This window comes from Bufo gargarizans, chromosome 1, assembly GCF_014858855.1.
Source record: "Bufo gargarizans isolate SCDJY-AF-19 chromosome 1, ASM1485885v1, whole genome shotgun sequence".
NCBI lineage: Eukaryota > Metazoa > Chordata > Amphibia > Anura > Bufonidae > Bufo > Bufo gargarizans.
Genome location: NC_058080.1, coordinates 123,554,293 through 123,581,884, shown reverse-complemented (window position 1 = coordinate 123,581,884; position 27,592 = coordinate 123,554,293). Strand labels below are relative to the sequence as shown.

At 46.0% G+C, this 27,592-nt stretch overlaps 2 protein-coding genes across 5 annotated transcripts in view; one reads left to right on the top strand and one right to left on the bottom strand.

The window, feature by feature from the left end:
- The window catches only part of C1H4orf47 (chromosome 1 C4orf47 homolog), a 69,319-nt gene extending 47,007 nt beyond the window's left edge, over positions 1-22,312 (bottom strand). Inside the window, exons 1-3 of one of the 2 annotated variants that reach the window (XM_044297719.1) lie at positions 22,202-22,312; positions 21,917-22,070; positions 21,653-21,814 (exon numbers count right to left, since the gene is read on the bottom strand). In XM_044297719.1, coding sequence (XP_044153654.1) covers positions 21,653-21,778 — 126 coding nt within the window. In that variant the 5' untranslated portion in view covers positions 21,779-21,814; positions 21,917-22,070; positions 22,202-22,312. Of the gene's footprint in view, positions 1-21,652; positions 22,071-22,201 lie in introns of both variants that reach the window. The other variant, XM_044297737.1, reaches the window with a different exon arrangement.
- Positions 1-27,253, top strand: part of UFSP2 (UFM1 specific peptidase 2) — a 32,539-nt gene extending 5,286 nt beyond the window's left edge. The window contains exons 3-12 of one of the 3 annotated variants that reach the window (XM_044297704.1): positions 5,296-5,479; positions 5,561-5,624; positions 7,080-7,231; positions 7,315-7,507; positions 9,599-9,745; positions 15,628-15,792; positions 16,473-16,597; positions 20,574-20,650; positions 22,218-22,342; positions 26,435-27,253. In XM_044297704.1, the coding sequence (XP_044153639.1) occupies positions 5,296-5,479; positions 5,561-5,624; positions 7,080-7,231; positions 7,315-7,507; positions 9,599-9,745; positions 15,628-15,792; positions 16,473-16,597; positions 20,574-20,650; positions 22,218-22,342; positions 26,435-26,521 (1,319 nt within the window). In that variant the 3' untranslated portion in view covers positions 26,522-27,253. Of the gene's footprint in view, positions 1-5,295; positions 5,480-5,560; positions 5,625-7,073; positions 7,232-7,314; positions 7,508-9,598; positions 9,746-15,627; positions 15,793-16,472; positions 16,598-20,573; positions 20,651-22,217; positions 22,343-26,434 lie in introns of all 3 variants that reach the window. The other 2 variants (XM_044297693.1, XM_044297684.1) reach the window with 2 other exon arrangements.
- Positions 27,254-27,592: the final 339 nt, after the last annotated feature.

The window sequence follows — 27,592 nt, the reverse complement described above, 5'->3', positions numbered from 1 at the left end:
AGGGGTAAAAAAAAATAAAAAAAAATATTTAACTCTCCTTAGTCCACTTGATTGCGCTGCCCGGTATCTCGTCTGTCTCCTTTGCTGAACAGGACCTGTGGTGACGTCACTCCGGTCATCACATGTTCCATCACATGATCTTTTACCATGGTGATGGATCATGTGATGACCAGAGTGACGTCACCACAGGTCCTGTTCCTGAAATGAATGCTCACCACAGGTCCTGTTCAGCAAAGGAGACAGAAGAGATGCCGGGCTACGCGATCAAGTAGATTAAGGTGAGTTAAATTATTTTTATTATATTATTTTTTAACCCCTCCAGCGCTATTTTACTATGCATTCTGTATTCAGAATGCTATTATTTTTCCTTATAACCATGTTATAAGGGAAAATAATACAATCTACAGAACACCGATCCCAGACCCGAACTTCTGTGAAGAAGTTCGGGTTTGGGTACCAAACATGCACGATTTTTCTCGCGTTGGAAAAATCGCAGGTGTTCCCGCAACGCACCCGCACATTTTCCCGCAATGCCCGTCTGAAAGAGGCCTAAAGCATGGGGGCGGTACAGAGCAGAAGCCTAAATCCACGGTGATACTGGGGGGTGGATTTCAGACTACCTCGGACTTTGCTGTGTGGCACTTATTTCCCTTTGCTCTTTCAGACATAGATGTATGTAACTGGTGCACAAATTGTTGATGGAGCCGGCTCACAAGTGAATACATAGCGGGTGCCATCTATGTTATACAGCTGACACCCGCCTCCTGTGGCTAGGATTGGATATAACTCTTTTCTATTTGGTCACTTTTATTCCACAAATTTTTTTATAAAAAATGATCAAGAAGTTGCATGTTCCCCAACACGATACCAATTAAAACTGCAGCTCAACCAGATAAAATCGTACAGTCTCGAAGCATGTGATAGCGCAGGAGGAGCTGAGCAGATTGATATATAGTGTTATAGAAAAATATTCAGCAAAACTTGTGAAATATTCATTTACATGTCTGCTCATGACAATGTATGATGCGGCATACCACGATAGCTGTCAATCACTGGTTAGGACCGCCCACATGACTCCTAAGCTCTAAATGAGCAGAGATTTTACAAGTATTTTGCAGGTTTTTCAGAATCTTTGTTTACTCTCATTTTATTACACAAAGTAATATCCAGATAAATAGGCTTCAAATCAACTAGTACATATACATTCAGAGTCAGTCTATATCAGTGAAAAAACATAAGGTGGAAATGTATTAGTTCTAGTGACAGCTATTGCAATTCTTTAAATGTCATCAGAAATAGCTAAATCCAAAGTGTAAACCAATAACCGTATAAAATAAAGAAAAGAAGTGGAATGAAAAAAAAAGGGGGAAAATAGTGTAAGTGTTAGGCTACATGCGCACGACCGTGGTATGTTTTGCGGTCCGCAAATCACGGATCCGCAAAATATGGATGGCGTCCGTGCGCATTCCGCAGTTTGCGGAACGACACGGACAGCCTTTTAATATAACTGCCTATTCTTGTCTGCAAAGTGCAGACAAGAATAGGACATGTTATATTTTTTTTGCGGGGCCACGGAATGGAGCAACGGATGCGGACAGCACATGGAGTGCTGTCTGCATCTTTTGCGGCCGCCAAAACTGCGGCTCGGATGCAGACCAAAGCAACGGCCGTGTGCATGAGGCCTTATGGGAGGAATGAGGGGAAGGAATGAAGGCCAGGGGGAGGAGGTAAGGAGTCTTTTATACCAACTCCTTTTGCTAATGCCTAGATGACACACTCGCCCCAGTCCCATCGATATATGATAATGCCACTATGTTAGTTTCTTAAAGGGTACCTGTCATGTGGATATTTGATTATAATCTAACTAATTTATATACAATCGTTAACTACTAAAAAGTACCTTAGATGTATTCACTTACTGGTGTGACAGATGGTTACCTGATAATATATACACAAAGATGCTGCATGCTAATGAGCTGATTTGAGTCCAGCGTGATGTCATTGAGTCCAGCGTATATTTAATTCAGAGCTATAGCCACTCCCCTGCCCACCTGCTGCTGATTCATATGGAAAAAAACTGTCATTCAGCAGCAGGTAGGCGGGGAGAGTCAGGAGCTCATGAAAATTCAGGACTCATCATTATCAGCTGGAGTTTTTCAATACAAGATGTTGGCAGATTGACTGGGTCAATTAAAGAAAGTGACCCAGTATTTTGCTAAAAGAATCAGTCACTTATTTATGTTACCCTTAGTTAGGACACCATAAAACTGGTGACAGGTTCCCTTTAACATCACTCGGAAAGCTCTCCCAAAAGCCTGGAGAACTCTGTGGAGTAAAGGAATAGAGAGAGAAAGAGTTCCATCTAGTATAGAACCTATCCCCCCTAATCATGAGAGTATGCTATCCGTCCTTTTATTCTAAATAAATATCGGAGCTCAGCAGCCCATTTACAGAGAGAAGACGGATCCCTCGACTTCCAGTGCCTCGGTATCACTAATCGTTCTGCTGTGAGGAAGAACCTCAGAGCACTCTTCTTCATTTGGGCTAAAGTCACTGGTACTAGCGAGAGAAGAGTCACTTTGGGTAGGTTGGGCACTTTCTTCCCTGAAAATTTGCCGTAAACCTGGAGCACTTGGTCCCAGAATTTGCTTATAGTAGGGCAAGACCATATATGTAACACGGTTCCCTCCTCCCTCCTGTCCACATCTCCAACATAAGCTGGATACATTAGGGAACATCCAGTGAAGAGTCTTCGGGCAGTAATACCACCTGGAGAGAATCTTAAAAGTGAGTGTCGGGCTTTAGAAAAAGGGTGTCAAAGTCTGTCAAGTTATGATGAAGTTTGTGGCTGAGTAAGCTATTTAGGTACGATTTCAGCTGAACATACGTGAGCCACAAAGAGCCTTTAAACCAGTCATCCAGATCAAGGGATTCGTAGGACACTACTTTTGCATTCTTCATGGCATCAAGGACCCTGGGATACGAAGATCTATTCCATATTAGGAACCCATTTTCCCCTTATCCAGGGGTGAAAGCAGGATTGCCCATGAGGGGCGTCATAGGACCTGGTCTCTGTGATATCTGAAACTTCAAGACCCAGCTGTCCCATTGAGTAAGAGCTTTACGAACTTGGAAGGGCCATTCCTCTAATGGTGGTCTATTGTCCTGAGTCACCCATGGAGCAATCAACAAGTCCATCGGGAAGAGTTCTTGTTCCTGCTGGACCCAGAGTTTCAGAGATGACCTATTATTAGACCAATTTAAGATCCGCATGAGTGGGGGGCGTGGCTAACTGCCGACATGGCCGGACGTGTCTGAGAGCGGCTCCGGCTCCAAAACTTCATCCTGAGCAATCCTGAGCTGGTAACAAGGATATTTTTACTCTGACCTGAGCCAAGGAACCCCCGGAGATCATACGGACTGGCCATGGGTCCCAGCAAGGCACAACAAGCGGCGGACCGCTTGAAGGAATTTGCCCGCCAAGAGTCGCAGCATGGCGCCGCCGCTCCATCCTCTCCTCGCGCTCTGCTAACCAGGGGACAAGCTGGCCAGACCTCAGCGACCGAGACGGAGGGGGAACCCGAACTCACCCTGCAGACTTCTCACAGTCAGCTGATGGCAGCTATTATGGGATGCCAGTCGTCGCTCACAGGCAAGATAGAGGAGGTCAGAGTGGACCTGGGCCTCCTGCGACATGATGTTCAGCAATTGAGGGAGCGGGTTCGGCTAACAGAGGAAAGAGTATCTGAGCTGGAGGACACGACCCGACCCTTGGCAGCTAGGATGTCTGCTGTGGAGGGAGCGGTCGACATGTGGCGTCAGAAATGTGACGATCTAGAAAACCGCTCTAGAAGAAATAATATACGCATATTGGGAATGCCTGAGCGGTCTGAGGGTTCTGATCCTGCCTCGTTTATAGAGGACTGGTTCAAGTCGACGTTCCCGGACGCATCATTCTCGGCGGCCTATGCAGTGGAGAGAGCCCACCGGGTTCCTGCTCGGATGCCTCCACCTGGGGCCCCTGCAAGACCACTCTTGGCCCGCATGCTTAATTGGCGGGATCGTGATCTCATCCTTTCAAAGGCAAGGATCAAGCAGACTATCACTTTCGGATCTGCTAACATATCCTTATACCCGGATTTCTCAGCAGAATTACAGAAGAAGAGGGCTACTTTTATATCTATAAAGAAACGTTTGCGGGATCTCGATCTGCAATATTCCATGGCCTATCCGGCCCCCCTCTTGCCCCTACCTGGCCCTGCCGGAGACGTTCGCCTCACTGGTGGTGCACCCCTGATTGTGATTGTCTATATTGCTTCCTTCGCTGGCTAGACTCATTTTTCCACCACATTATACACGGCTTGTTTCTGTGGTTACGACCACCGTGCAATCCAGCAGTGGTGGTCGTGCTTGCGCACTATAGTTAAAAGAGCCAGCCTCTCTGGTAGCCGGGACCATAGGAGCACACATAGCCTAGAGCTATTTCCTATAGTGTGCAAGCACGGCCACTGCTACTGGATTACAGGGTGGTCGTAACCATGGAAACGAGCAGTGTTTAATGAGCTGGAAAAATTAATCAAGCCTGCAATGGAAGCAATATGGACAATTACAATATATTAGTAAGTGGCTTGTATTAACGTTCTCTACATGATGAATGCCATTTGCTGAAGTGAGACAGCCCTTTTTAAAGCCAAAACTGATGATTAAAACTTGCAAACTTGCGAGGGTGCTTCCTTAAAGGAGTATTCTGGGTATGTGAAATGATCCCCTATCCTGCGGATATTAGATCAGTGGGGTCCTACCGCTGAGACCCCCACTAATCATGAGAAAGAGGACCACATACCCCTGTAGAGCCCCCCAAAATGAACAGAGTGGCTGGTCGGGCATACACACAGCCGCTCTGTTCATTTCTAGAGGAGTTATGGAGATAGCAGAGTACAGTGCTCCGCTGTCTCTAGAACGCCCTTAGAAATGAACATAGCGTCTGCACACATGCCCAACCAGCCACTCTGTTCATTTCAGGGGGGAAGCTCCATGGGATATGGGGTCTCTGTTGTGGTCAGTGGGGATCCTAGTGGCAGGACCCTCACAGAGCTAATAGTTATCCTCTATCCCGTGAACAGGGAATAACATCCGAAACCGGAATACCCCTTTAATGTGCTTCTTGCAGTGGATGCAGTTTGTTGGTCACTGAGGGCCCTTTGGCCTGGAAATCGGAGAGAGCGTGTGCATTGGTTATTAAACGGATGAAAACTATAACCATGTAAAGATAAACTAATCTGTTTCTTTATGTAGAATCCTCCTGCAAGAAGGCCCTGGTGAAAGCGCTTGGTAATCTTTCCTCTAAGCTTCTGTCTGAATCCTTGGTATTCCACGTCAGCAGAACTTCATTGTACGTATGGCCTAACTCCGGAGTCAACACATCACCCCGCGACCTGACAGATGACTCCCCTTGCAGAGATATCTTCAGTTTTATTCAGTGAGGAAAATGTAATCTCTGTTCATGATATAGTTATGCTGATGGTTATCGAAATTCTAATTCGGTTTTAATTTTTCCCAGAAATGATGATGATGATTCCAGACGCAGATCTTCCAAAAAGAAGGAGAAAAAGTTGCATGAAACGGTATGAGGTGCACAGAAAATAGATTATTCTTACAGGTGTTGATATATATTTTGCAGTTTTTATGTGTAATTCACAGTATTTAGCCTTAAGTACGTCCATAAATAGCTGGAGAGTCCATGACATGGGAGCACCACCAGTTCTCCAAGTGTAGGTTGCACTGTATAACACATGTTGATGGAGAATAGAGGATTTTTCACGGCCTACAGATCGCTGAAGCATTTTATTTGAGGAATCAGTTGGCTCATGAACCACTATCAGTGTCTTCTTCTCACGTGTCAGAATATGAATACAGATGGAACAACAAGACACAGTTGGGGGGGATTTATTATGACTCCCATTTCTTTCAGTGGGCTAAACTAGAAATGTGCACTGAGCTCTGGTCCTCCAGCTGCTGACGTCCTCCTCTTGGCTGCAGCAGAGACGTTTTGTGCAGCACCGCCAAAGAGCAAGACTGGAGCTCGGCGCAGGAAGAGTATACACATAGTAACATAGTTTATAAGCCTGAAAAAAGACATTTGTCCATCCAGTTCGGCCTGTTATCCTGCAAGTTGATCCAGAGGAAGGCAAAAAACCCTGTGAGGTAGAAGCCAATTTTCCTCACTTTAGGGGAAAAAAATTTCCTTCCCGACTCCAATCAGGCAATCAATAACTCCCTGGATCAACGATCCCTCTCTAATAGCTATATCCTGTAATATTATTACACTCCAGAAATACATCCAGGCCCCTCTTGAATTCCTTTATTGTACTCACCATCACCTCCTCAGGCAGAGAGTTCCATAGTCTCACTGCTCTTACCGTAAAGAATCCTCTTCTATGTTTGTGTACAAACCTTCTTTCCTCCAGACGCAGAGGATGTCCCCTCATCACAGTCACAGTCCTGGGGATAAATAGATGATGGGAGTGATCTCTGTACTGACCCGTGATATATTTATATATAGTTATTAGATCTCCCCTCAGTCGTCTTTTTTCTAAACTGAATAACCCTAATGTTGATAATCTTTCAGGGTACTGTAGTCCATCCATTCCAGTTATTACTTTAGTTGCCCTCCTCTGGACCCTCTCCAGCTCTGCATTCATTGGTAATTTTAGGCAGCTTACAGGGGTTGCCCGAGTGTCTATAGAACTTGGACTACACCTTTAAAACAAACACAATGGGTATTTCACAAGCAAAATATTTCAAAGAAAAATATAGGTGCAGAATAGTGAACGTGTTAAGGATTTAAAATCCTGCAGTTTGTTCATTATTGTCTGAAAATCCACAGGCTAGGTCCATTGAAATGTAATGGGGCGAATACACGTGAGGACCAAGAGCATACGGCAGAGTCAGGCTAGGGTCATCTCGCCAGAAGAGAACTGCAGTATATGAAAGGGGCTTTTTTCTTGTCTAGTCTGTGGCATTAATCATTCTAATAGATGAACGGTAGAAATTCATTCTGTATCCATTGTCAGCAGCAGGTGGTGAACCTCAGCCCCATGTTTGAAATGTCGACGTCTTCTAAAGCAGTGGCTCCAACCATTAAATACGACACCCAGTGTCATCATCTTGTGAACGTCACCCTGCCCATGGATACGGCTGCGTCTGTCCCTGCAGAAGAGAAGTGGGGCAGGTCTGTATGCACCTACTAGACTGCTGCTGGGGTCTTTACTGCGTGATGGTAATTGGGGGCTTTTTTGCCTTTTTTCTGAACAGGGTACTGAAGATCCTTGTGAACAAGCTTACACAGCAGCTGATTGACATGGAGAAGTGCCTGCTGAAATATATGAAAGGAACTGCCATTTGCGTGGCTGAACCATTTCACTTCATGTTACCCGGAAGGAGAGAACTGGTCACTGTGGTGTATCCTGCAGGAGCGGCCGAGTCTCAGCTAGAAGATTATAGGAAGGTGGGAAGGCGCCAGTAATATTATAATGAGGGATTGGGGAATGTAAATTGGATGCTGAGCCTTTATACTAAAAAGCCCAAAGAAACACTGCGCCATTTGTATAACGGCTGCTAAAACACACCAGACGTTTTCAGATTTGCGTCCACTGCTTTCCTGAACCTGACATGATTGACAGCTGTTGTGTATACAGGCAGATGACCACTGCATGACCTAAGACCTACTTCACACATCCGTGTTGGTCAGTGATTTCCATCAGTGATTTTTAGCCAAAACCAAGTGTGGGTCAAGAACACAGAACAAATGCAGATCTTTCCATTTTACCTTAGGTTTAAAAATCACTGAAATAAATCACTAAAGTGTGAACTTAGGCCTAAGGGCTCATTCACACGAACGTGTGCTGCCGGTTGCCGTATTGCGGACCGCATTTGCGGAATGCACACGGAACGGTGCCCATGTATTGCGGATTCATAAATGCGGTCCGCAATAAGGCAACGGGCAGCACAATGAGTCGGCAAATCCAGAGATGCGGAACGGAAGCACGGAAGGGAACCCTACGGAAACACTACGGAGTGCTTCCTGGGGTTCCGTTCCGTGCCTCCGCACCGCAAAAAGATAGAGCATGTTCTATCTTTTTGCGGAACGGGTGGATCGCGTATTTGCGGTCCACAGCACGGGCTTCAAACGTTCGTGTGAACGAGCCCTAACAATGATGTTTTTTTAATCAATTTGGTTGCTTAGGATTTTGAATATTCAGATATAGTAAATATTAAAGTGGGACAACACATTAAATACCCCCACCCCCCTTGTCACCAAAACTTTAAATTGACATCTTACGCAGAAAAAAAACATTTAAAAGAAATGTGCCACCAAATATTTTATCTGCTAGTTAAAACACATATCCTTTTTTTTTTATTATCTGTTTTTACTTTCTGATTGCAGATTTTTTTTATTCTATTTTCTGAGCATTATTATGGGGGCGGCCATCTTGCCTGAGCTGTTCTTAACAAAACAGAAAGCATTAGCCATAGACACAATGATCTGGAGGAGACCTCACAGATTTCTATGAGAGACTTTTCTAGGCATGCTGTGACCTGGGCAGAGGTGATTGTACAAGAAAGAACAGATAAGCTTTGACAATCGCCTATTTTGAATGGTGGATCTTATCTATACACATAGGTGATATCATTACTGGCAGGCTAAGAATGACAGATAAGCAGATAACTGCAGTAAATTGATCTGTACAGACCAAGAAGTGGTGCCTGTTTTTAGGCTTAGCATCCAGTGAGAAAACTGCAGGATTTTATGGTATTGACATGGAAAATTAAAAATAACATCAAAAATTCTTTACAAATTTGTTTAACCTCTTCAGGACACATGACATACCGGTACGGCATGTTGTCCTGGTACTTAAGGACACATGACGTACCGGTACGTCATGTGTACTTCCGATCACCGCCGCCCGGCGGGCTGTGATCGGAACAAGGTGCCTGCTCAAATCATCAGGTGCCTGCTCAAATCACCCCTATAGAAAGGCCTATTCTTGTCCGCGGCGGCGGACAAGAATAGGACATGTTCTATCTTTTGCGGAGCTGCGGTCCCGAAGTTTGGGGCCGCGCTCCGCAAAGGCCTGGTCCTTAAGGTGAAATAAGGCTGTGTCCTAAAGGGGTTAAACATAAAAAAAAAAAAAAAAAAAAAAAAGTGATTTAAACAATATGTCGTTTTCTGATGACAAATTCCCTTTAAAATGTATGTAACACTTTGTCTACAACCAGATTGGTCATGGTGACTTCACTGTTCCTACCCGATTTCCCCCTCCCCACATTGTCGTTTTTTTTAAGGCCACTTGAATGGTATGAGCAGTTGTAATTACACTGCACCACCTCTACAAGTGAGCCGACGCGCAGGTAATTTTGAAGCATAGGCAGTGCCCCCACAAGTGCCACTTCCCCCTCACACAGCTGGGAGTCAGACCCCCACCGATCTGATATTGATGACCTATTCTGGGGACTGCACAACCCCTTTTAACCTAAGTGAGAAACATGGTGTTGGATGCCTTTGTTTTGTAACTCCTTGTTTCTATCCGTTTTTCAGGTGTTACATGGTGAGTTTAACGTGCCCCTCGACAGGCCATATTTCAAAAGAGCCAATGCCTATCATTTTCCAGATGAGCCGTACAAAGATGGATATCTTCGAAACACACATGTACACCTAAACCATCCATCTCTGGAGGGAGGCATTGTGAGTATTGCTGTAAAGAGCACCCGCAGCTGGAATTATTACTGTAATATCGCCAAAATCGGAAGTACCTCACGTTGGGCATATAGTAGTCCATCAGTTGATCAGAGAAAATATTTATTTTGCTTGTTCTATAATTTTTTTTATATTTAGACTTTAGAAACTGCTGTATAATAGATTATTCAGCTCCTCTTTTTTCTGCTGCAAAGGAAACCTCCAGATTATCAGGGTCCATAGACTCTACAGGGAAATTTAACTGATGCCCAAGGGACCACCCAAGCCCTCCTCATGGCCGTCAGCGGGGTAGATAACTATCATATGCTCTTATTAATTAATGCTGGGAGCATCAGGTACTTATACACCTGGCTGGTGGCTGCAGGCAGTGCAGTTTGTAGGTAAAATTTCTCTCAGGGCGAGTGTCAAAAAAACTCCCCCCCCCCCCCTCACAACTGCTCGATTAAATAAGTGTCTCCCCATTGTAAAAAATGTGGAACCACATTGCACGGACAGTCACAGTGACGCACCCAGTGACCCTCTGTCCCATAGACTCAGGCTCTCACTCACAGCAGGCTTCTTTCTCAGCACTGCTCCGGGCGGGCGGTAACAGGCAGGCAGTGCGGGCGGCGGTGCTCACCTCACTCACTGTACGTCACGCAGTGCGTGAGGTACAGTGAGTGAGCGCTGCCGCCCGCACTGCCTGCCTGTGGGGGGATATTATTTTTAATAAGGATCACTATGGACATTATTTAGAATGGAGGCTGCTGTGGATGTCATTATAACTGTATAATGTCTGATAGGCCTAGTCCTGAGTTATATTACCCTGCCCTGTCTAATAATGTATCCTGATACCCCTTAGTTATATTACTCCAGCGGGGTAATATAACTAAGGGGTATCAGGGATGGGTACATTATTATACAGGGCATGGGCAGGGTAATATAACTCAGCTCAGGACTAGGCCTATCAGACATTATACAGTTATAATGAGTAATGACAACAACAGCAGCCTCCATTCTAAATAATGTCCATAGTGATCCTTATTAAACTTAATGTCCCCCACAGTGACAGTGGCCCCCATTTTCATGTCTCCCACAGAGGCCCCCCCATTGTAATTAATGCCCCCCCATTGTAATTAATGCCCCCCCATTGTAATTAATTCCCCCCCAGACCATCACTCGCCTCACAGCAGGCATCAGCACTGCTCAGGGGCTCAGGGCGGGCGGTAACAGGCAGGCAGTGCGGCGCTCACTCACTCACTGTATGTCACGCGCCTGCGCCGCCTAGTGGGAGGATCAGGCGCGTGACGTCAGTAAGTCTGACCAGATTTTTGCCGCCCTAGGCAAGATAAAAATTGACGCCCCCCCCCTTATCAGATCCGGAATTGCGGACCCGGATCCGCAATTCCGATCCTGAAAAAAAATAGTACATGTCCTATTCTTGTCCCCAATAGCGGACAAGAATAGGCATATTCTCTTATTGCCGGCAATGTGTGGTCCGCAAAATGTAGTATTAATAACTAAACAATTAAATATTACACATATTGCATTGTCTACTTACCACCAGGACAATTAGATGATCTGGTCTCTGGCTGCAGTCTGGCTCTTGGTCTGGCTCTGCGGACTCCCTTGTCAGTCTCTTCTCCCCCCCTCCCTTGTCACTCTCTTCTCCCCCCTTCCTTGTCACTCTCTTCTCCCCCTCCTTGTCACTCTCTTCTCCCCCCCCTTGTCAATCTCTTCTCCCCCCCTCCCTTGTCAATCCTCCTTCTCTCCCCCCCTCCCTTGTCACTCTCCCTTCGCCCTCCCCTCCCTTGTCACTCCTTATCCCCCCCTCCCTTGTCACTCTCTCTCCCCCCCCTCCCTTGTCACTCCTCTCTTCTCCCCCCCCCCCCTCCCTGTCACTCTCTCTCCCCCCCCTCCTTGTACTCTCTTCTCCCCACCCTCCCTTGTCACTCTCTTCTCCCCCCTCCCTTGTCACTCTCTTCTCCCCCCCTCCCCTCCCTTGTCACTCTCTTCTCCCCCCCCTCCCTTGTCACTCTCTTCTCCCCCCCGCCCCCTTGTCAACTCTCTTCTCCCCCCCCCCTCCTTGTCACTCTCTCTCCCCCCCCCTCCTTGTCAATGGCTCTTCTCCCCCCCTCCCTTGTCACTCTCTCGCCTCACCCTCCCATCCCCTTGTCCCTCACTATCTCCCGCCCCCCTCCCTTGTCAGCTCTCATTCTCCCCCCCACTCCCTTGTCACTCTCTTCTCCCCCCCCCTCCCTTGTCACTCTCTTCTCCCCCCCCCCTCCCTTGTCACTCTCTTCTCCCCCCCCCTCCCTTGTCACTCTCTTCTCCCCCCCCCCTCCCTTGTCACTCTCTTCTCCCCCCCCCTCCCTTGTCACTCTCATTTCTCCCCCCCCCCTCCCTTGTCACTCTCATTTCTCCCCCCCCTCCCTTGTCACTCTCATTTCCCCCCCCCTCCCCTCCCTTGTCACTCTCATTTCCTCCCCCTTGTCAATGTCACCTCTAATGTAGCGTGGCCGAGCTCTGTTCGCTCCGCGGTACAGGAGCTTTTGTTTCCTGTACCCGGCTGACAGGAAGTGCTCACTTAGTGTGCACTTCCTTTCAGTCCGGCCGGGTACAGGAAACAAATGCTCCTGTACCCCGGGCCGGACCGAACAGAGCTCGGCCACGCTACATTAACAACTCAGCAGTCTGCAACGCAGGCAGGCTGCGCAGCACTGAGCCGGCCGCTCAGGAGGCTCAGCATGAGGGGGGCGGCCGGCCGCCCGAACCTTTATCACATAACCCAAATTTTTTTATTTTTACCTCAACGGGCGCCCCCTGCTTCTGACAGCGCCCCGGGCGGCCGCCCGTCCCCCCGCCCCTAGAAACGGCCCTGGCTGCAGGTCTCCCTCTGAATTCTACTGTATATTGGTCCTTAGGCCCCTTTCACACAGGCGAGTTTTCCGCGCGGATGCGATGCGTGAGTTGAACGCATTACACCCGCACTGAATCCCGACCTATTCATTTCTATGGGGCTGTTCACATGAGCGGTGATTTTCACTTATCACTTATGCGTTGCGTGAAAATCGCATCATGCTCTATTTTCTGCATCTTTCACGTAACGCAGGCCCCATAGAAATGAATGGGGTTGCGTGAAAATCGCAAGCAAGTGCGGATGCGGTGCGATTTTCACGCATGGTTGCTAGGAGACAATAGGGATGGAGACCCGATCATTATTATTTTCCCTTATAACATGGTTATAAGGGAAAATAATAGCATTCTGAATATAGAATGCATAGTACAATAGCGCTGGAAGGGTTAAAAAAAAATATATATATATTTAACTCACCTTAATCCACTTGATCGCGCAGCCGGCATCTCTTCTGTCTTCATCTTAGCTGTGTGGAGGAACAGGACCTGTGGTGAAGTCACTCTGGTCATCACATGATCCATCACCATGGTAAAAGATCATGTGATGGACCATGTGATGACCGGAGTGACGTCACCACAGGTCCTGTTACTGCACACAGCTAAGATGAAGACAGAAGGAGATGCCGGCTTCGCGATCAAGTAGACTAAGGTGAGTTAAAAAAAAAATTGTAACCCCTCCAGCGCTATTATACTATGCATTCTGTATTCAGAATGCTATTATTTTCCCTTATAACCATGTTATAAGGGAAAATAATAGAATCTACAGAACACCGATCCCAAGCCCGAACTTTTGTGAAAAAGTTCGGGTTTGGGTACCAAACATGCGCGATTTTTCTCACGCGAGTGCAAAACGCATTACAATGTTTTGCACTCGCGCGGAAAAATCGCGCGTGTTCCCGCAACGCACCCGCACATTTTCCCGCAACGCCCGTGTGAAAGAGGCCTTACAGTTGAATACTGCAGCAGGGATGGCAGTATTTTGTTCTGCATTGTGGTATCTGTTTCTGCTGTGGTGGTATTTTGTGCTGCACTACGGTATTGCTGTCCCTGCCTATTTCTCTACTCCCTGCCTCCATGTGTTGGCCTCACCTACTTGAGTTCCCAGTCCGCCCCTGCAGGTTATAGATATTGATAATCTATCCATTAAATGGTGGAACTGAGCTGCAGTACCTGAAAATGGCCTCTACTCAGTGTATGGCGCTGTGGTGTTACAGCTTCATACGCAGGTCAGGGTGGGTGTCGGGCCCTCACCGATCTGATATTGATAACCTATTCTACAGCTCGGGTAACTCCTATAAAGGATAACTACATTTTGTTATATTTCTAATTGCTTACATTTTTGCAGAATTTGCCTGGTAAATTGCAGTAGTTTTGCAAGGATAGCAATTATAGGGGTCGTCCAATAAAAAATAAAAATAATAATTCTCTCTGGAGGACCAGTCCTGTCCTGTATTACGGCACTGATTTGAATGTTCCCTGTGTAAAGCCTCATTCACATGTCTGTGCTCAAATCCGTGATCAGGTGGTCAGTGATGCATCAATGTTGGGTCCGTGTGTCTTTTTTTTTTTTTTGCTGTCCGTGTTTCACTGACACTGAGCAGCTGAAAAATAATTTTCTAAGAATCTCTTAATGATCTGTGAAACACAGATGTCATCCCTGGTTTTCACGGACCCATAGACTATAACGGCCATGATGGATCCATGAACACGGACAAAATAGAGAATGCTTCTGTGCTAAAAAAAAACGGACCCACGGACCGTGCTAAAACACTGATTACAGTGCTAAAACACATTAAAATAATATGGACGCGTGCCGTCCGTGGAGAACACGTACAGCACACGTCCATGAAACACTGACGTGTGGATGAGGCTTAACGCCTAATTTCCCCTTTGGTAGCGCTGCAGGCAATTGGAACAATTTCTGAAAATTTTCCACACAGACTACAGTACATAAAGCTGATCGCTTAGGGTCCCTGCAGGAAAACACTTTGTGATCAGCTTATGGTCAAGGAACGTAAGGGTACTTTCACACTTGCGGCAGAGGATTCCGGCAGGTAGTTCCATCGCCGGAACTGCCTGCCGGATCCAGAAATCCAGACGCAAATGGATAGCATTTGTCAGACGGATCCGGATGCAGATCCGTCTGACAAATGCATTGAAATAACGGATCCGTCTCTCCGGTGTCATCCGGAAAAACGGATCCGGTGTATATATATTTTTTTCACAGATTTAAAGGTCTGCGCATGCGCGGACTGGAAGAACGGATCTGTCAATGCGGCAATTTTAATGCCGGATTCGGCATTTATACATTTCAATGAAAATTAATGCCGAATCCAGCATTCCGGCAAGTGTTCAGGATTTTTGTCCAGAGAGTAAACTTCAGCATGCTGCGGTATTTTCTTCAGCCAAAAAACGTAGGAAGAACTGTACTGATGTATCCTGAACAGAATGCACTCCATTCAGAATGCATTAGGATAAAACTGATCAGTTCTTTTCCCCGGTATTAAGCCCCTGTGACGGAACTCAATACCGGAAAAGAAAAACGCTAGTGTGAAAGTACCCCTAGGGTTGCTCAAATAGGAAAACACCTTTAAATAATAACCTGTCCCCATTTCTGACATGTCTTTGTGCCGTTCCTCTGTTATTTATAGTGCTAGGCAGTCCGCCAGATTTATTTGGGACTTGACTAGAAAAAAGGCTGATGCATTTTATGATCGTCTTCATGATTTTGCTTGTACGGCTGCCCGTCCCGGTAGAGGTAGTGTGCACTGTGGAACTTGTACAAGCCACGCAGCCAAAATATCCATTGCAAAGACAAGGCACTGCCGCGGCACATACAGGATAATGCTGTGTATGTGTGTGCACACAGGGCAGCCTTCTCGGCTTATTAACAGGATTGTCCAGTTAATCACTGTAGAATATATATATACTGGTACATGTGTCAGTGATACCAGTGATCTGTCTTCTCTCTGTAGCTCTCCATGGTACAGGGAATCTACAGTTACCATCACTACATGCAGGACCGTATGGATGACAGTGGCTGGGGCTGTGCCTACCGTTCTCTCCAGACCATCTGTTCCTGGTTTAAATACCAAGGTTATACCGACAGATCCATTCCAACACACAGGGAGATCCAGCAGGTATGTATGATTACTGCCCTCCAGAGCGGGCACACAAAGATCTGCGCAGAGAAATGTTCTTGATTTGATACCAGTTACTAAATGAAAAGTACAAATTTGCCAGTAATATAGCTCGTAGGCATAACTGCTGTGGATTTTCTAACCAATGTAATAGTTTTACTGTACACCTCTAAACAGTTTTCCTTTTTCTTCAAATCTATAGAAAGAAAAAAAAAAAGTTGACCTTAGGGCTGTGTCATCCAAGCATGGACAGTGCGGGTATCGCGCTCCATGTGTGAGCATGACCCTCCGTTCTGGACACTGCTGGTCTTGCAGGAGCACACAGCATTATACTGATTTATAATTCTGTGTGCCTCTGCTTGACCTTACTGCTACAGAATCCTTATACGGAACACAAAAAACGTTTGTGTGAACGAGCCCTTAGAATTGAGGCCAAGAAGTTTCAGTCTTGGTTTCATCAGAACAGGAAATCTTGTTTCTCAGTCTGAGAGTTTATTTTTATTTTTTTAACTCCAGGTGGGCTTTCATGTGTCCTTTACTGAGCAGAGACTATTTTCAGGGCACTAGTATCCATTGGGTTCTTGGTCACCTCTCTTACCAGTGTAGTGTGAAATACAGGACGGGGTTTCATGTCTGGAGATTCCTACTCCATTTTGATGGATACCATCTTTACCCAACAGGCTCTGGTTGACGTTGGAGACAAGCCCTCAAGCTTTGTTGGATCCCGGCAATGGATTGGCTCAATAGAGGTACAGCTGGTGCTTGACCAGCTGCTCGGTGTTACTTCAAAAATTATGTTTGTAAAGTGAGTGACTTTTTTATTTTTTTTCTAGATAAAAATTGGCACCAAATGCATTTATAGAAGAATCAGAATATGTTTGAATAATGAAGTTATTTAGAATGTTTTAGTTTCTCGACATTTTCAAAATCTCTGATGTCAGTGAATGGAAACTCCCCCATGCCCAAAATGAATAAAATCCCTTATATTTACCACTTAATCTGCTGCCATTTCCAGCACTGCAGCTCTGGTTTCTGTATACAGGCTGTTGCAGTGACGTTGCTGTATATTACGCATGACCCCTGCAGCCAATCACTAGCATCAGTGATCTTATGCTGTATACCACTGAGGCTAGTAATTGTCTGCAGTGGTCACGTACCTTTTATAGAGCTATGTCACCGTTATAGCCTGTGAGCGGAAACTGGAGGTGAGGATTGGGGCTGCACCACTAAGGGCACTGGGGGAGGGGGCGTTATAACTTGGAACGGTCCCTTTAAGCCACACCCCTTTCCATAAACGATACCCCATTTCTCCTAAGGCATGTTACTTGTTGAGAGAGGCATGAAAAGTGTCTAAAACACCTAATTGCCACTTAGCATGTACACCAGAATTCTGGCTCCATTTAATTAGTAAATCTGCCCCCAACGTGTCAGACAGGTAAATATATCAGTCCCTAGTCCAAACGGTTTCACTGGTAGAGGAGTGCTTTCCTGGCATTTTGCAAGTCCTATAGAGAAGTGTCACGCTTCGGTGTGGGAGGGAAACGCCACACCGAGCATAGGAGGGAAAGGGGGGAACAGGGAATCGGGCCTGAGAACTAGGGAAGGAAAATGGACGACACCTAGTCAAAACCCTAACCAAAATCCTGACTGACTACCAGTATAAACAGACCCCAAACGCAGGAATACCTAGAGTCCTATCAAGCCCTATAGGACCCTGGTACTAATGGCAGGGATGAGACTACCTGTTCCTCCAAAAGGAAGGACGAACGAGGGTCTCCTTAAGGCCTAATACAAGCAATAGGGAAATGCAACACTCAGAACCCAAACAAAATATAAAAAGGAAACTTCAAACTTGACAACTTCAAAGGAACAATGGAAGCACCAGGAACTCAGCCGAGATCCAACCACAATCTATCCAAAGGTCCAAACAGAAGCTATAAACCGCACAGCATTGTGGGAGAAGCAACTATAAATAGAGAAGGTTAAATGACCCTAATAGCCACACCTGGGGAAAGAAGGTGCGGCAAGCATCAGAAAAAACAGACGTCATATGATGCAAACAGAAAACACGTCAAATCAAACCATGTATTGCCAGTCTTGCCAATCTCCTGCCACCTGTCGCGGGAACATCCGTGACAAGAAGCCACCAGTCTGGCGGCAGGTTGTCCTCTCCTAACCCTTTAGGCCTCACATTTCTGTGTCCGTTTGACGTCTGTGGAAAATCATTATGCGTTTCATCCATGAAGGTGTCCATGAAAAATCTGTGTTTTGCCATGTGTCCGTTTAAGTCCTACATGTATTGCCCGTATTCCACGCACACTGCTCAGCTGAAAATTAATTTTCAGAGCATCTCCTACCAATGGTCCGTGAAAAAACATACGGAACACGGACGCCATCTGTGTTCTGTCAGTAGTTTTTTTTACAGACCCAAAGACTTCAATGGGCGTTACTTTTATGCGCCACGGACCAAAGTAGTGCATGTCTCTGATTTGGTCAGTAAAATCACTAATGTGTGAGCAGACACTTAAAAAATCTGTGGATCCATGTGTTGTCCATATCCTCCACTGAAATGAATCGCTGAAACTGTTCAACAATTGTGCAGCTGCGAGAGCGGGTAACCCATGGTCAGTGGCAGCTGGGCTCCTCTTAGGAAAGACAATAACATTATTATTATTTTTTTTTTTATCGGTTCCATCTTCTCCATCGCTATATTTGCAGATCACAATGTGGCAATGCCGCTTCCAGCTACACTCCTAGCAATCAGCGATTGCCAGGGGCTGGGTATCTGCACAAGCTCCTGGTTCTTAGCAGTCCCAGATCAGCTCTGCAGTAAAGCTGAACAGGGTTTTCTATGACCTTATAGGGGACACAAAGTGTAAAAAAAAAGTATTACCAAAATAAAAAATTATAAAAAAAAAAAGAAATGCCACTCTGCAGCTTCTAGCCAACCAGCACTGCGGTATGTAGCAGGCTAGGGACTATTGTTAGGCCTAGAAGCTGTAACAACCCTTTGACATCCCGCAATAACTGCGCTCTCTGGACAGCATGGATCGTAGAATCTAAGGGGCTAAACTTCCAGGATCAGAGTTAAAGGAGTTGTGCCACCATTAAATGTTTTTTTAATATAAATCTGCAAGTAAATTTTGTAATTTACTCTCTGCTACAAAGCTTTTTCCATTTGTGAGATATTCAGTCTACTTTATAATGGTGACCCCTAGTTTTTAATCCGTATAGTAATGTGCATGTCCATCTGCTGAGGTGGCTGCACATGCTCAGTTCCATCTTTAAATTACCACCAGCTGGATCTACTGTTAGGGTGCTGCCTAACAGCGCAGTTGTTAGACAGTTAAAAACTGTATGTAGTTTAAAGTATGCAGTTACTGCATCAAAAAACATGCATTCGCAATGCAGTTATAGAAACTAGCCAATTTGGCACCTAATTAAACACCGGTGTTCTGCCTAGCAGAAATTATATAAATGATTTAATGAATTGCAGCTGGCTACATTTAAAAACTGCGTTGTGAATGCATGATTGTTGTAACTGCATCCCAACTGTGCTGTGTGGCAGCACCCAAGGACACGCCCCTAAACTGTGATAGGGAATGAGCTAGAGCAGAAGGGACATGACGAGACAAAGGACACGCCCCCTAAGCTCTGATAGGGAATGAGCTAGAGCCGAAGGGACATGACAAGACAAAGGACACGCCCCCTAAGCTGTGATAGGGAATGAGCTAGAGCAGAAGAGACCTGACAAGACAAAGGACACGCCCCTGAGCTGCTAACCTGAAGAGAATCTAGCAGGGCAATAAATGGTGAGATCTCTGGATCCAGGTAAGGTACAGGGCTGGTTCTGACTGATTTTCATTTTTTGCATCAGTTATGGGGTAACTCCACCATGTCGCTGAGGCCTTGTAAAAGTAAGGCACAGAGTCTTTAAAGGGTTGTGTAGTGAGTTAATAACTTTTAAGGGGTATTCCCATCACCGACAATGGGGCATATCGCTGGGATATGCCCCCACTGTCTGACAGGTGTGGGTCCCACCTCTGGTTTCCCGGGGTCCATCCACCACCGAGTGCTGCTCCTCTAGAAGTGAATAGGAGCACACCGCGCATGCACGGCCCCCGCTTTCATTCATTTCTATGGGGCAGATGGAAATAGCCGCGACAGCGCTTGGCTATTTTTGCGGCCCTATAGAAATGAATGGAGGGCAGCTGCACATTTCCGTTTATCTCTGTTTTTCATTGTAGGTGCGGTTTCCAGAGGTGGGACCCGCACCTATTAGACAATGGGGGCACATCCTAGCGATAGGCCCCTATTGTCTGTGATGCCCTTTAAAGCAATGTATCCTCATGATAAAATTACCACTGTCGCTACACAGCAGTGAATTTGGGCTGTAACCCAGACTGCTTATTTTCTCCATCACTGGAGCACTGTACGTAGCGGCGCTCAGACAGACGTGAGCACTGATACATACAAAATAGGCAGCCTGAACAATGACTACACGGCAATACTAAGTAGCTGAGCCAGACATACAGACGTGGTAATAGAGGGTGATAACGTTTGCATAGATCACACGTGGGCAGCTTTCTTCTTCATGGAAGATAATTGGGTACAATTTAGTGTGGAATCTATTTAATAATTTACCTTTGTGTCGTAAAACTATAAAATGACAAAGCGGTTCATGTGACAAGATGGCCATAAAATGAAGTTGCTGATGCCGTGTGTTTTCATGTTATTCTAGCTGTGATGCTGCCAGTGACCATACTTTTTTGTTTCCACAGCCAGGGCTCAGAACTGGCCTCCAGAGGGAGGGATCTTGTTACTCACTTCCAGACGGAAGGAACTCCAGTGATGATTGGTGAGAGTTAAAAAGTGCAAGAGTAAATGCACGCGTTCAGGATTTATGTCCGGACAATCCGCACGGAAATCTGTATGGACAATCCACATCAATTGCTGTGTGAATTTTACTCTCCCCATTGAAGTGAATAGAGAAAATCTGGTCAGGCAAAATAAAATAAATTGACATGCTGTGGATTTTAAAATCCACACCGTAGGTCAAAATCTGCACAGAAAAAAACTGCATCGTGTGCTTGAGAATTTCAAATTCTCATAGAATACAATTTACAGGACCTACGATGCGGATTTTCCGCACGCAAATCCGGGCAGAAAATTCGCAATCCTTCCTGATTGTGGGCATTTAGCCTAAAGGGTTTTTTCCAGCCGTTACATATAACAGGCTCAGAATGCTGTAAAAAAAAAAGAATGTGATCCGCACGGATCCTCTGCTGCTCCCGCCTGACGCTTCATGTGTCGAGAGGGACCAAGAAACAGACTGAAGACCCGGGTGCCCCTCCTCAGCCTGCAATGATTTGAGCAGCTTCCTGCGTCTAAAGAGGGACCAGGAAGCGGCGATCGGTGTGGGACCCAGTAATGTGTCAGAACGGGATTCTGTTTGAAAAGAAAGACAGACTAGACAACCTTTTTAACAGAAATCTATTATCAGCGTTTGTCATTTAAAGCAAATGTTTGGGGTTTCTTCCCCCTCCCCCCAGGTCATTTATTAATATTTAAAAATTATTTGTGAAATCCTGCAGTTTTTACTCTGTCCACTTAAATAATGGGCTGACACCTCCTGTTGTGTACAGATCACTTTCAGATCATCTTATTATCATCACAGGCAGGATTACAATGGAAAATATTACCTAGCTAGATAACAAATGCTCCACCATTCACAATTGGCGATGGCCATAGTTTGTCTCCATCCACATTGAAATCTGCTCATGTCACAGAGCATGCCCAGTACACTCTCCCAAATAAGTCAATCAGAACCACCTGAAATAAAGAACAAGTACGTACTTACCTCACAGATCTGGCACTGCCACTCCAGTTCTGGTGCAGGGGTGACGTCGTGTTGACATGTGACTGGCTTCAGTGGTGCACCCGATGAGGTCCGTGATTGGCTGCAATGGTTTTGTGTTGTCAACATGGTGTCACTGGCGCAGCCGGGAGAACCAGAGCAGCGCTGCGGGATTTCAATTGTTAAGGATTAGCTAATTAAATGTCATCCTATATGTAAAGGGTGTTGTCCAAGCTGAGTCAAAACAATAAAAGGAGCACTACTTACTGGTTTATTCCCCTGCTGTTCCAGCGTCACTCCGGTCAGCTCTGCCAGTCCCTGTTTAAGTGGCTGCTGAGGCCAGTAATAGGCTGCAGAGGTCACATGGGTATACAGGCGTGTTATTGCTGCAGGCAACAGAAACTGAGTGGGAGGACCAGAGCTGTGGCAGGGGAATAAATGGTTAATTTTAAAAAAATTGTTTGATCACATTCCCCCCTTCCCTTGGCACAACCCCTTTAATACCTTGAAAACATCACTAGCCTCTTGTATAATTTAAACCTTTCAACACACCTTTTTCTTTGCTCAGGGGGAGGTGTGCTGGCACATACGATTCTTGGAGTGAATTGGAGTGAGACAACTGGAGATATCAAATTCCTGATTTTAGATCCACATTACAAAGGAGCGGAGGATCTACAAACCATTGTGGAAAAGGTATAGTCAAAGATTTTTTATTAGTTTACAACTTGGTATCTAAACTATCTGGTAGTTTTCTATTACTATTTAAAAAAGAAAAAAAAGAAAAAAGGGCTTGAAACAATCTAAAATAATTGGAAACAAGGCATACTCGCCCTACTGATCCCCCACCACTCCCATTCTGGCACTTCCGGGCCCGCTGACTGTCTCTGCTTCCGGGCCCGCTGACTGTCTCTGCTTCGGGCCCGCTGACTGTCTCTGCTTCTGGGCCCGCTGACTGTCTCTGCTTCTGGGCCCGCTGACTGTCTCTGCTTCTGGGCCCGCTGACTGTCTCTGCTTCCGGGCCCGCTGACTGTCTCTGCTTCCGGGCCCGCTGACTGTCTCTGCTTCCGGGCCCGCTGACTGTCTCTGCTTCCGGGCCCGCTGACTGTCTCTGCTTCCGGGCCCGCTGACTGTCTCTGCTTCCGGGCCCGCTGACTGTCTCTGCTTCCGGGCCCGCTGACTGTCTCTGCTTCCGGGCCCGCTGACTGTCTCTGCTTCCGGGCCCGCTGACTGTCTCTGCTTCCGGGCCCGCTGACTGTCTCTGCTTCCGGGCCCGCTGACTGTCTCTGCTTCCGGGCCCGCTGACTGTACCTGGTTCCCTTTGACACACAGGCGGTGACTGGGGCTAGGATGAGTCAGTGATTGGTTGTGTGGTCATTTTCTGTATGTTGAGAGGGACCAGGAAACTAAACTTGTCTGGGGACTGGAAAGTGTCAGAACAGGACAGACGGCGAAATTGAAGAGTGACCTGATTTTTCCCCAGAAACAGCGCCACTCTTGGCCATAGGCTACATCTGATATTTCATCTCGTGACTATTAAAGTGAGTGGGGCTGAGCAGCAACACCTCACACAGCAGTGGCACTGCTTCTGAACAAGGAGGTCCTTGTTTTACATGCCAACCAACCAGTTTAAGGTAATTTGCAAACTGAAAATAGAGAGTGCAGATATTATAACTTTAAAGAGGACCTGTCATCACAAGATGCAGTGCAATCTGAAGGCAGCACGGTATAGAGCAGGAGGAGCTGAGCAGATTATATATCGTTTTGTGGGAAAAGATTCAGTAAAACTTGTCATTTATACTTTTATATCTCTTTTTTTCACTTCCTGTGATTACCTATTCGCACCGGGAGGAGGTGCTATCAGTGACTGACAGCCATCTCTATGCACACATATACACAGTCCTATGAGTCACTGGTAACCCCTCCCTCCTGTACCGATAGCTGTTCACAGGAGGTGGAAAAAGCAAAGATAAGAAGTTATAAATCACAGGTTTTACTGAATCTTTTCCCACAAACTATGTCAGTCTGCGCAGCTCCTCCTGCTCTACAGCATGGTGCTTTCAGATTACAATGCATTTTGTGGTGACAGGTCCTCTTTAAGAGATTCGTCAGACATAGACAAAGTACCAGTCAAGAACTGGACATGGACCATGACATGTGAAAACTGCTTTATGGTACCTGCACACAGTACAGATTTGTATGCGGTAAATCAGCAAGAAATCCGCTTTATTTATCGTGTTTTTGATGCAGTTTTTGTGTTGATCTCATCATTCCATAGAAAAGGGTGAAATCCACATAAGAATAACGCATTAACAATTGAAATTATACACAGCAAGTCTATTTCCGCAGCTAAGAGAAAAAGCTAAATGTACATTAGCTTTGTCTAATCTCGTACACTTTGCTGGTACTGTAATATGCTGCGTTTTTCTGGATGATCCGTACTGGATGTAATAATCGTGTGCAGGTGGCCTTAGTCACAACCCCCTTCTCTTGGGAGAATGGCTACCAACACCCCTTGCAAAGGGCAGTTTTTATTGCAGTACACTGGGGCTAGCCAGACCCATTCAGATAAATGATCATGATCTATGGGTGGAGCAAGTATGCCAGAGTGGGAGTTGTTCTTTCAATAGATGGTCCTCTGTCTCCTGAAGAAGAGGTACATACCCCCTGAAATGAATTCAGCAGACTCAGCTTTTATATGGATTTAATTGGTAAATAAAATCTGCTTTTTCTCTGAAGCATGTTGGTTTGAATTTGGCTGACCAGGTACTGCAGGGGGCGATTGGGATTTTTATGTACCTCTCTTCCCCTTTGATTTAACTATAACACAGATTTACTCATGAACGCATCTGTACCGTGTTAACATCCCCCTGAGCCCCACCTGTCCCCCATTTTTCCCCTGCATGCTGCTTACAATAGCTTGTTTATTATGTCCTTTTGAAATAATTGGGTATATGGACAAGGGTTGTCCTCATGAGAGCATTTGTCACATCTGGCAGTATGCGTTGATCATGGTGAGTGTAACTGTTGCAGAGAAATTCATACTTTTATCACTATGCTAATGAGGCAGCCAGCCCCTCAGAGCATCGCTCCACCTCTTCTCCCCTGTTACCACTGATTGACAAGACCAGACATCCTCACTGCTCTGAGGCCTGGTCATGAAATCTCATACATGTGCCAGCTACAGTACAATTGACGCTGGCTGTCCCTGCTCTTAGAACTGCGCATGCACCAATAGTACTATCGCCAAAGCATGCCCAAGATTTCACGGCCATGCATTGGTACAGTGGGGGAGAAGAGGAGATGAAGCGCTGCTCTGAGGGACTAGGCCAGCCCCTCGGTGCTCAGATCACCTGATTAGCATTATGGTAAATTGTATAAATTTCTCTGCAACATAAGAATTGCACTCGCCATGATCATCCCTACCAAGCAGTATACCTGGGTTAATAGGGCTGATCATAGTGACAGGTGCCATTTAAGGTATTTTTAGTTCTGAACTTTTGCCTAAGGCCTCTTTCACACTTGCGTTGTCCGGATCCGGCGTGTACTCCACTTGCCGGAATTACACGCCGGATCCGGAAAAACGCAAGTGTACTGAAAGCATTTGAAGACGGATCCGTCTTCAAAATACTTTCAGTGTTACTATGGCAGCCAGGACGCTATTAAAGTCCTGGTTGCCATAGTAGTAGTGGGGAGCGGGGGAGCAGCATACTTACCATCCGTGCGGCTCCCGGGGCGCTCCAGAATGACGTCAGAGCGCCCCATGCGCATGGATCATGTGATCCATGCGATCACGTCATCCATGCGCCTGGGGCGCCCTGACGTCACTCTGGAGCGCCCCGGGAGCCGCACGGATGGTAAGTATACTGCTCCCCCGCTCCCCTTTACCATGGCTGCCAGGACTTTAGCGTCCCGGCAGCCATGGTAACCATTGAGAAAAAGCTAAACGTCGCATCCGGCAATGCGCCGAAACGACGTGTAGCTTAAGGCCGGATCCGGATCAATGCCTTTCAATGGGCATTCATTCCGGATCCGGCCTTGCGGCAAGTGTTCCGGATTTTTGGCCGGAGCAAAAAGCGCAGCATGCTGCGCTATTTGCTGCGGCCAAAAAACGTTCCGTTCGGGAACGGAAGACATCCTGAAGGACGGACTGTCCATTCAAAATGCATTAGGATAATCCTGATCAGTATTCTTCCGGCATAGAGCCCCGACGACGGAACTCTATGCCGGACGACTATAACGCAGGTGTGAAAGAGCCCTAAGGCTACATGCACACGAATGTATTTTGCATTTTGAAAAAAATGTGGACAGCACACCGTGTGCTATCCGCATCAGTAGCACTGCAAAAAAATAAAATAAATATAGAATGTCCTATTCTTGTCTGTTTTGCGGGCAAGGATAGGCAAGTGTTACAATGGATCCGCAAAAAAACTGACAACCGCAAAACACACATGGTCGTGTGCGTGTAGCCTTGGAGTAAAATAACTGACTGTCATAGCGGCGAGGATGTACACAATAAGGGGGTCATCCCTAACGTGATGTGAATACCGGTTTATCCGAATATATTCTGGTCCATTATTTATTAAACACACCTTTGCTGAACAAAGTTCGGGGTCTCAAGTATATGTTGCAGCCAGCAACGCCTGCAGCTTCCCGATTAGAAACTGGAGCATGCAGAATTTATATGTACCACATCTCACTGTGCCTAATGTAAAATCCTATATTCTGGATTAAATATTATGCTTTAAAGAATACAGAAGCTGATTTTTATTTTATGTTTTGCCATAGGGATGGTGCGGATGGAAGGGAAACGATTTCTGGACTGCCGATGCTTATTACAATCTCTGTTTACCTCAACGACCTGTAGTCTTTTAATACTGGTTAACGGTTAAAGGGGTTGTCTGGGTATTTAATAGTGATGACCTATCCTCAGGATAGGTCATCGATATCTGATCGGTGGGGGTCAGACGCCCAGGACCCCCCACTGATCAGCTGTTTGACAAGGCTGCGTCACTGAGTGCCACAGTGTCTGCCTAGGACAGTGACGTCACATTCATCAGTCACACAACCTAGGACAGGGATCAGCAACCTTCGGCACTCCAGCTGTTGTAAAACTACGACTCCCAGCATGCACACTTGCTTAGCTATTTTCAGAACTCCCATAAAAGTAAATTAGCATGCTGGGAGTGGTAGTTTCAACACATCTGGAGTGCCGAAGGTTGCTGACCGCTGCCCTAGGAGCATCTAAGTCTCAATATCAAGCACAGCCTGTATCCAGTGGACAGTGCTTGATATATTTTGGAGGAGGCTGTGATACTCAATCTGCGGCCCTCCAGCTGTTGTAAAACTACAACTCCCACAATGCCCTGCTGTAGGCTGATAGGGCATGCTGGGAGTTGTAGTTTTGCAACAGCTGGAGTGCCACAGGTTGAGCATGCCTGCTCTAGGAGGACGGAGGGGAGTCAGACTCCTACCAATCCTGAGGATAGGCTCTAAATATTACTCAGACAATCCCCTTTAATTTAAGGTTATTTTAATATTTTGTTGTATCAACATTTTTTGATTTGCAAGATAAATAATTAAAGGGGGAATCTGCTGTCAATAATATTTATTCATTGCATTATCAATTTAATTCATAACATCTAAGGGGGAATTTATTTCACCCTGCACTTCAGCATTCAGTCTTGAAAAAGTTGCAAAGTAGGGCTTTTTGATCACTTGTGCAAAAACTTTTTTTTTGCATTTTTACACGGCTCATTCCAGTTTTGAAAAGTGGGTGCAACTAGCTATGTTAGAGTTTCACTCCAGATTTATGTCTGGGGGAAAAAAGTAATAAAAGCCACTCTAGTATGAGGGTGGGGTAGAAAACTGGAGTGGCATTTCTAGACAAAAGTATTACGTTTAAAGGGTTTTTCGACTTTACTATATTGCTAAGCTATCCTCATG